The sequence below is a fragment of the Syngnathoides biaculeatus genome, chromosome 5 (assembly GCF_019802595.1).
Source record: "Syngnathoides biaculeatus isolate LvHL_M chromosome 5, ASM1980259v1, whole genome shotgun sequence".
In the NCBI taxonomy this organism is placed as follows: domain Eukaryota; kingdom Metazoa; phylum Chordata; class Actinopteri; order Syngnathiformes; family Syngnathidae; genus Syngnathoides; species Syngnathoides biaculeatus.
In genome coordinates this window covers 13302146-13311986 of record NC_084644.1, presented here as the reverse complement: position 1 = coordinate 13311986, position 9841 = coordinate 13302146, and the positions used below count along the sequence as shown (strand labels likewise).

General features: G+C 42.7%; 1 protein-coding gene across 2 annotated transcripts; it reads left to right on the top strand.

Annotated features, from left to right (window-relative positions):
• The first annotated feature begins 140 nt into the window (after nt 1-140).
• prpf31 (PRP31 pre-mRNA processing factor 31 homolog (yeast)) lies at nt 141-9166 on the top strand. Of its 2 annotated transcripts, none has more exons than XM_061819052.1 (14): nt 141-235; nt 868-1083; nt 2172-2232; nt 3316-3399; nt 3482-3579; nt 4448-4554; nt 5351-5520; nt 5598-5755; nt 7309-7398; nt 7460-7587; nt 7662-7734; nt 7814-7942; nt 8791-8889; nt 8980-9166. In XM_061819052.1, exons 2-14 carry the CDS (start codon nt 868-870, stop codon nt 9091-9093), a joined length of 1527 nt encoding a protein of 508 aa, XP_061675036.1. In that variant the 5' UTR covers nt 141-235; the 3' UTR covers nt 9094-9166. The 2 variants fall into 2 exon arrangements, with proteins under 2 accessions (XP_061675036.1, XP_061675037.1); XM_061819053.1 differs by having other exon boundaries at nt 191-350.
• Nucleotides 9167-9841: the final 675 nt, after the last annotated feature.

Genomic DNA, 9841 nt, shown 5'->3' with positions numbered 1-9841 from the left:
AGTTCAGGGTGCACCCTGGCCCTTGCCCAAAGACAGCTCGGATAGGTTCCAGCATGCACTTTGAGGATAAGTGGTACAGAAATCAATGAATGGGCGGATGGAGATTTTTCCGAGATTAACTGTCTGACAGGCAATTTCTGACTTCATCTCCCATAAAGCCATGCGGCTCTGATGACGACATTAGCACGCGACCAACCAGCATCATTAGTTGCAGCAATTTGCCGGCTGGGCAAAGGTAAAATTATGTGTTTTCAGATTATTTAAAAAAAGATTCAAACACTCAGGGCGTCATTGTGTTTTAGTTATCGCTATCGCTATCGCTATCGCTCTCCCCGAATTTGAACATCCGAGTAAGTTAATGAGCCTTTTGAGCGAGTTTATTATTGTTAGCTTGCTACGTTTAGCCAACGTTTGCTGTTTTTAAGGCTAGCCATAGCAAACGAAACGTACAATTATAAGTTCACGAGTTCTTTATATGTTGATTTTCGTTCCGTATTCGTCTCTCCTTTGTGCTGTTTCTTCTAGGTTCTATTAATTCAGTAATCTGTAGCTGTTGTCTGTGTTGTTATTGGTGGTGGTTAAAGTCATCTCTGGGGGGTTTCTTACCTCTATTGACTTTTCAACTAAAGGCAACTCCTGTGTATACAACCACTTACAATACTGTCCTCCAGCTATGCATCGAACATTCTATATAAAGATACCATGTTCTGTAGCTCTAATGGCCGAGTAATTTGTCAAATCATATTATTTAGGTCAAACCTAAAGTGTCCCAGATTGTCATGTACAGGTTGGAACAGAGAGACTGGTTGACAGCCAAATATCACAAAAGCTTTGTGAATAGTTTGTGTCAATCGTCCGGGCGCACAGATGTCTCTGGCCGACGAGCTCCTGGCGGACTTGGAGGAGGCAGGCGACGAGGGTGAGGATGGCTTGTACCCAGAAGGTGAGGAAGGCGACAGCGACGGAGAGGCCTCGCAAGGTAGGAACGACGGCGGGCTGGAGGACATCCCCGAGGAGATGGAAGTCGACTACAGTAAAGCGGAGAGTGTCGCGTCCATCGCCAAACTGCGCAACAGCAAACAGGTACGTTTTATCATGTGCAGTAAGGGGCAAAGTTCCAGATGTTTTTAAAGTTAGAAACTTTCATAGGAACATGAAAAAATCTTCATTTACGAGGGATAAACTCCTTAAGATGCGGCATCTTTTTTTGTGAGGGGGTCCCACACAGAATGAATGAGAGTGAACCAGGATTTCACACAGTTGAATCGATGTCTTGATGGAAAGCAAAAAATGCAGAGGCTTTTTTTTCGATGGAATAATTTTTTAAATTGTATTTTGAATGGGCCTTTTTTTTTCTAGTTATTTTAATGTAACATTTTGAATAGGACTTTGTTGGTGTTTTGATGGGAAGATGCCTTTTTCAATCACTGTGACGGGTGCGTAATCGCCCGCACGCCGTCGCACTCTCAATTCTGCACAGTTGAGCATGAAAAATCACGTGCATAAAATGTGTTACGAGTAGAAATACATAGATATTGAAAGACGTCGCTTATTTTGTTTAGTCTTGACCAATGTTCCCTCTAAAATGCGCCACTGCGCAGTTGTGCATTTGTCGTACACTGTCAGCATACATGAAAAGTGATCCAGCGCAGTGAACCTGACGTGTTTTTTTTTTGTTTTTTTTTAACATGGAAGCACATGGTCTCTAACAATGAGCTGCTTCTCAGCCTACTTCTACTTCCTAGTTTACCTGACACAGTGCCCCTCCGCTCTTAAAGGGGTAGACTTATAGTTACAAAAAGGACACGCACTCGTATCTTTATACCTGCAGGCATGACTGACCACAGCCATATATTTTTCAAATGTCAGTGACTGATTTTTGAATGATCTAGAGATCTGTCTCTATTGACAAATAGAATGATTGAAATGCCATGCCCTTTAATTGAATCATTTTGTAAAAAAAAATCTATATATATTTATATACTGTGATGCCTTTCCATTAGATTACCCCACATTCCTTGTTAATTCCCATAAATTCAACAGAAAATGTGGTATTTTCAAAGTTCCCTGTCTTAACTTCCCATGGAAATTTAGCAGAAATTCTCCACCACTTTAAATCCCTGATATGAGATTGGATTGGTCATTTTGTTAATAACGCTGCTGTGTTGAAGTTTTCAGATATCATGGAGAAGATATCAGTATATGTTGGAAAGCAACGCAAAATCTCAGATGGTGAGTGACCTTATGGCCTTCTAAGTACAGTGTGTTAAAAAAAAAAACACAAAACAATTTGGCCTCAGTTATTGTCAGCAGCATTCCCACCAAGAATACCACATTTCATAGAATAGTTTTTTTGTGTTGGTGTCCCACGTGAGAAAAAAGGACCTTTTTGTTTTGAAGGTTTACAATTTTGCCGTTTCAGCTTTTGTTAGTCAAAATTCTACAATTTTCATGAGCATGATGTTTCTTTAATATCCATCCATCCATTTTCCGTACCGCTTATTCTGATTAGAGTGGTGTCTGTGCTGGGGCCTATCCCAGCAGTATTCAGGCGAGAGGCGAGGTACCCTCTGAACTGGTTGCCAGCCAATCGCAGGGCACATAGAGACAACAGTCGCACTCACAATCACACCTAGGGGCAATTTAGTCTTCAATTAACCTACCGTGTCTATTTTCGGAATGTGCCCGGAGAAAACTCGCACCAGCACGGGGAGAACATGCCTTCTCCACACACTTGAGGCTCGGATTCAAACCCCGGCCGTCAGAACTGTGAGGTGGGATGTGCTCACCGGTCACCCACTGTGCAGCTTTTGTTTTATGATACAATGTTTAATTCTTGTTTGTTTTCAGTCTCAGTCCTACAGTAAACTTTGACTGGGAGTTGAAGTTAGCATGCTATGAAATTTATTTGGAAAAATGTGCAAGCGGGTCTTCTTTTCCCCAAAGTGGTGTGAAGTGGAAATAAAAATCTGCCAATAATTTTCGCCCCATTATAATTGCATTGAAGGCATTGGTTTGTTTTAAATGCCAAAAATTTCATGAACAAGCAGTCAAGTCATAAACCATCAAACAGAAACCAAAAAATCCGTATTTTTTTTTTAGTTTGTAAAAAAAAAAAAAAAAAAAAAGACAAAATAAGTAAATCCATAGATGTCAAACTGAGAGTATGTAATGACCCGCTCGCTTTAAACGTGTTTTTTGTGTGGTCTTTTTATTATCTCTGGATCTGGAACATAAACAGAAGTTTATTTTACATTGTTAGCATTTCCGTTTAATTCTGTCATGTTTCTATGATTCCATTTTTAATCCCTACAGTGTCAGGCCCCGTGGAGGCCGACCCAGAATACAGACTCATCGTGGCGGCCAATAACCTGACAGTGGAGATCGACAACGAGCTCAGTGAGCGTTTGACGACCCTCTCAGAACATTCACGATGTCTCAGTTCTGTTCTGCTAATCTGACTTCTCGTCTTTCTTTGCAGATATCATTCACAAATTCACACGTGACAAATACTCCAAAAGGTTCCCAGAGCTGGAATCGCTGGTGCCGGATTCTTTGGATTACATCCGCACAGTCAAGGTAAGGTCATTCTCGATTTTAGCAACAAAAGTGGACAGCAGGATCAAATTAATTGACAACTATTTTATGATAGAGCTTCTTTGCCCGAAAATGGTCCAAATCCTCAGAATTTCAACCTCTCATCAGGAAATAATCTGTTTTCTGGAGGAGTCCATGAAAAGCAGACAGAGTGAAAATAAGACAGTTTTGCCCGTTTTTAACGTACTACTTACCGAACCAATAACTGACTCAATGTTAAAATGTCAGTTTGAAATAATGTCATCTTTTTTAATAAAAGGAAACAAAAAATGATTATTAAATTATCCAAGTCATGGATTAAAAGAAAAAATAAGACTAGTTGATTATTGAAGTAATCATTAATTGCAGCCTGAATTGACATTTTCTTTTATCAGGAAGTGAATGCAGCAGCGCATATGGCGACCCTACCTGAATTATCCATCAATTTTCTTTGCCGCTTATCCTCACAAGGGTTGCGTGAGTGCTGGAGCCTATCCCAGCTGTCAATGGGGAAGAGGCGGGGTACACCCTGACCTGGTTGCCACCCAATCGCAGGGCACATGGAGACAAACATCCGCACTTACAATCACACCTAGGGGCAATTTAGAGTGTCCAATTTATGTTGCATGTTTTTGGGACGTGGGAGGAAACCGGAGAGCCCAGAGAAAACGCATGCAGGCACGGGGAGAAGATGCAAACTCTACACAGGGAGGGCTGGGATTGAACCCGGGTCCTCAGAACTGTGAGGCCAACGCTTTACCAGCTGCTCCACCGTGCCGCCCTACCTGAATTCTAAATTCAGACTAATTCTGCAGATGTGAAGTGGCGAGCCTCCTGCCCAACATTTTCTACACTTTGCGTCTGTCCTCAGGAGCTGGGAAACAACCTGGAGAAGTGCAAAAACAACGAGACCTTACAGCAGATTCTCACCAACGCCACCATCATGGTTGTGAGCGTCACAGCCTCCACCACACAAGGGTGAGTGACGCACGTGTCCGTTCAATTCTGCCGAAGCCCTGCGAAACATGAGGAAGCTGCGACCAGTTTTCTTGCCATAATGTTAGCTTTTTAAATTTAAATATAATACAAAAATGTTTGCTTCCTTATAAAACATCACAGTTGAAATCAGTGTTTTTTTTTTCTTTTTCCATATCATTGTTGGTGTGCCCAGTTGTTAAAAATGTAATTACTGTAGTACTCCAACTCACGTTGGACGTATGCCTTTAAGGGGTGTGGCCAAGCGAGTGACATCAGAAGGATTTAAGGCTTCTCCAAAAAGTTAAATTTTTCCAGTGGCCTTAAAAAAAACATATTTTGGAGCAGAGAGCGGCGCAAAAGCTTCTAAATGAACACCAGGATTCCTGGCTTGAGCCAAAAATAAAAAATCAAAACACTTCTAAGGGATTTTAATTGTGGTCACTTATTTAAGTCTTGTGATAATAATCTGAATTTTGCTTGTTAGCCAGCTAACTTTTTTTAATTTACATTTGACACTTTTGAATGAAGTCATGAAATGTACATTAAATAAAAAAAAAAAAAAGATAGATGTAAATGAAGGTGGAGAAGGAACTATAAGCATAATGAATTCTATTGGTGCACATCTCTTTTATTTTGTAGAAAATGTGAATATTACAGAATAATGACACAGAATATTTTCTGGAGCACTTTCCTGAATGCCGAGTGGCCGCTGATTGCAACGACGGCACAAAACCATCCGGAGGACTATTTTTTTTTTTTTTGTTTGTTTGTTTATTTATTTATTTTTTGTGCGCAGGTCTCTGCTGAACGACCTTGAGCTGAAGCAGCTGGAGGAGTCGTGCGACATGGCCCTGGAGCTCAACCAATCCAAGCACAGGATCTACGAGTACGTGGAGTCCAGGATGTCATTCATCGCGCCCAATCTCTCCATCATCGTCGGCGCGTCCACTGCCGCCAAGCTCATGGGTCAGCCTCCGCCCGCTCCCTCTCCCTCTCCTGCGCTTCCTTGTCTTCTGGTCCATCCGCCTGACTTCTCACTTCAGGTATCGCCGGAGGTCTCACCAACCTGTCCAAGATGCCCGCCTGCAACCTGATGCTGCTGGGAGCTCAGAGGCGAACGCTGTCGGGCTTCAGCAGCACCTCGCTGCTCCCCCACACGGGTTTCATCTACCACTGTGATGTGGTGCAGACGCTACCGCCCGTAAGCAATGCTTTAGGTTTAAATCTGCAAGTAATTGAACCATGGCCCCCCCTAAAGTTTTCATCATCACCTGTCGAGGTCACAAGATAGCGGCCAAGCACTACTTTTGTTGAAATCCTTCTCCTCAACTCGCGTCAACATTTAAACAAAGAAGATGGGATCAGACTGCTACTTTTGTCTAGAGGTCTTCAACTCAGGCCCACATAGGTACCAAGATGCTACAAGGTGGCAGCAAAGCACTACTTTTGTCTAAATAAAACTCACCACCTGACTTATAGGCACCTGCCATCCGCTTGGTGCCAAAGCTCTACTTTTGTGAGAATGAAGTGTCTCAAAATATGTCATTTCTGGGTAAAGCAAAGCGTTTCTTTTATCAGAATGAAGCTCCTAATTTCACTTTATTATATTTAGTTGGCAACAAGATGGTGCCAAATCAATACAGTGAATCTCTGCGTATTTGTGGTTTGGGAATGGCAAATTTGCCCATTTGTGGATTTTGGGGGAAACTCCTGTTATCCATCCATCGATTTTCTCTGCTGCTTATCCTCACGAGGGTCGCGTAGTGCTGTAGCCTATCCCAGCTGTCAATGGGGAGGAGGCGGGGTACACCCTGAACTGGTTGCTAGCCAATCGCGGCCTCCTGTTATTTTCTAAGAAACTTTTTTTTTTTTTTTTTGCTATTTGTGTTCCGGCCGAAGTCATATCTAATATAAAAATATTGCTTTTGTTGCAATTTAATGATCATGTTGTTACCCAGTACCTATAGTATATTGAAGTGATCTGGAGGAGCTTCATTTAGTCAAGCCATAGCTTTGTCTAAAAGAAAAACAGACACGGCTTGGTGTCTACCCCTGTAAATAGTGGGCGTTCAATGCCTAAGCACATCAATAGAAAATAGCGTAATTCCCGGCCTGCAGAGCGCACCTGGTTACAAGCCCCACAGAGTACATTTGTAAAGGAAATACCATTTGGTACATACATATGCGCAGCTGTGTAAAAGCCGCAAGTGCCCACATTGAAACACGAGATATTTACAGAGAAAGACTGTACACAGAAAGAGGTTAACGCTATCGCGGTGCTAACACTAGCGCGCCGTACTAAAGCCAGCACTAACGCTAACAGCCAGTTAAAATAAAACTTACAGGCAAATATCACTGAGACAGGCTAGCACAGCGCTAACAGGGCCAGTAAAAGTCACTTCCTCGGCACATATATTCCCCCGGTCTCACTCTTACCTTTTCCCGTTGGGTGCCCCCTTGTGGCCGTTTGAAACGTATGCACAAATGAAACCCCGCATAAACCGCAGGGTTGAAAGCGTGTGGGGAAAAAAAGTCGCGGTTTGTAGGCCGGAAATTACGGTAGGTGAGGTTTTTTTTTTTTTTTTTTCAGTGAATAACACAAAATAGGGCCCCCATCCTGCAGAAAAAGATGAGCGAAAATGTTTTCTGTGAAAGTGTCTCCATATCGCACATGTTCGCCTATTTCGGGTTGGTCTGGATTGTTATTCCCACGGATGAATTGGCTTCACTGCATCTTTCGTTTCTTGTCTCCAGGATCTGAGGAGGAAGGCGGCCCGTCTGGTGTCTGCAAAGTGCACGCTGGCCTCAAGGGTGGACAGTTTTCACGAGAGCTCCGACGGGAAGGTGGGCGAACCGGGAGAAATGTAAGGTCTGAATATCCTTAACAAAAGGACATTTTGTTTAGGTGGGTTACGACCTGAAAGAAGAAATCGAGAGGAAGTTCGACAAGTGGCAGGAGCCGCCGCCCGTCAAGCAGGTCAAGCCTCTGCCCGCCCCCCTGGACGGCCAGAGGAAGAAAAGAGGAGGCAGGAGGTACACGCGCAAACCAAACACTTAACGTAGAGGAGTACGGCGTCGATGTCTCGATGCGATGTCTTTGTGCGAAGGTACCGAAAGATGAAAGAGCGTCTGGGCCTGACCGAGATCAGGAAACACGCCAACAGGATGACCTTTGCCGAGGTTCGCCGACACGCCGCCTCTCGTTGATTTTCGCTCCCCTGCTTCACGAGTGAGGTTTCATTTTGTCGCTGCGCGGCAGATAGAAGACGACGCGTACCAGGAGGACCTGGGCTTCAGCCTGGGTCAGCTGGGCAAGAGCGGCAGCGGACGCGTCAGGCAGGCGCAGGTCAACGACGCCACCAAGGCCAGAATCTCCAAATCCCTCCAGGTCAGAAGCCATGCAGTCAATGCGACATTTCGAAATAAATAATCTTGACTATTTACCATTTTTATCCAAGACACAAATTCAAAAATGTTTTATTAAATGTCCCAAATTTGCAAACGAATAATTTAGCTATTAAAAAAAGTCAAGTAAAACGACGGACCCTATGAAGGCGCATGACAACAATGGAAGGGACGAAGGTTTGGACATCTATATGATGATAATAATAATATGCCTTTTAGTGTTTGTTTTGTGGGTGGTTTAGAAGCGTCTGCTTTCCTTATTTTCAATGTGTTTGTGTTTTGGGTACTTGTGAGGTGTATTTTGTGTGTATGATATTTGAAGTGTTTATCTGATTGGATTTTTGGTGTGAATGTCGTGTTTCCTGTTTCAAGTGTTTTTTGTGTGGTGTTTTTTTTTTTGTTTTTAAATGTGTGCTTTTTCTTTGTGCTTTCTGTGTGTTGTTTAAAGTGTGTGCATTTTGTCTGTTTTCAAAGTGTTTCGTGTCTATTGTCCTGTGTGGTGTGTTCCCTTTGTTTTCGTGCATATTTTAATTGTATATTGTGTAATGTTTTGTATTTCCATTCGTGTCTTTTTGTTTTAATTTAATTTTTGTTTTTTTAAATGTTTTTTAAGTACACTTGTGCTGAAAGTGTATTCATAATTTTGGTTTCTTTGAGGAAAAAAAATGTAGTGTGTGTATATATAAAATTCCTATTAATTAGTACTGCTAATCTTTGTCACAGTAAGATAAATTTCTGGATTTTTAAGTTTCTTGAAAAGTCGCTTTAAATGAAAAGATTACGATCCACCCTAATGTTAGGTCATTGTTGTATGATGTGCTTTGGCCACAGAGGACTCTGCAGAAGCAGAGCGTGACGTACGGCGGCAAGTCCACAGTGAGAGATCGCTCGTCGGGGACCAGCTCCAGCGTCGCCTTCACTCCCCTCCAGGTGAACGCCTTTTCCAATTCTCCTTGTCCCACCGTTTCCCGAGCGCCACCTCATGCTCAATATTTTTCACCGCTTGGGTCTCATCGGCAGGGGCTGGAAATAGTCAACCCGCAAGCGGCGGAGAAAAAGGTGGCCGAAGCCAACCAGAAGTATTTCTCCAACATGGCAGAATTCCTCAAAGTCAAGAAGGAAACCAAGAAGTGAAATTGCTGTCACGTTTTTTTTTTTTTTTTACTTTTGTTGAAATTTTAGTATCAGTAAAATGTTTAAAAAATGGTATTAACTTCATATTTGTTGACTAATCAACACAAACCCATGCAATTTGTCAAAATTATTTATTGAAATGTGCTGGAGAACCCTGTGACACCTCCCATGCAGAGCTGTGACGACTGTCAACACTTTGGCTTCCCTTCCTGAAAAAAATACGATTTTCCTTTTGCCAGTTAACACCCCCCCCCCCCCTCAGTAAAATCTTAACCAATCAGCTTCTTTGACACAACAACAAATGTCACTTAATACACATCTGAAAGGTTCCATGAGGTTTCTTTTTTTTTTTTTTTTTGGTGGGGGGGTCAAACTGTGACTGTCACCGTCGCCAAAGAAGGGATTGAATAACAGCTGAAAGAGATTTTTAGGATGAATTTTTATACACAGGATGCATGTAAACAGTTTCAGTGCACATTCACGTGAACGAGTAAATAGCGGGATTATGGCTCAATCGACAATATAGTGAATATTTATCAAGCCAGGGTGGGCAACCCGTGTATGGCCCGCCTTCAAAAAAAAATTTAAATTCTGACAAACTGGTTGGCAGCCACTGGTCCGCCGGCGCCGTAGGAAACTGCTGGTAAACAGTGACTCGGTTCCCCACCCTCGCTTTAACGTGTTTAAGATGGAGGTGACGGCTTTTTACATTCACCCGCCAGGAATCGACATCCCAAATCCTCGCGAA

Bases quoted from the DNA above. Each gene is read 5' to 3' on its own strand.
- prpf31 (XM_061819052.1), top strand. From the start codon at position 868: ATGTCTCTGGCCGACGAGCTCCTGGCGGACTTGGAGGAGGCAGGCGAC. The intron at 5,756-7,308 runs GTAAGCAATGCT...TCTTGTCTCCAG, and splicing joins TGGTGCAGACGCTACCGCCC to GATCTGAGGAGGAAGGCGGC. The intron at 7,588-7,661 runs GTACACGCGCAA...CTTTGTGCGAAG, and splicing joins AAGAAAAGAGGAGGCAGGAG to GTACCGAAAGATGAAAGAGC.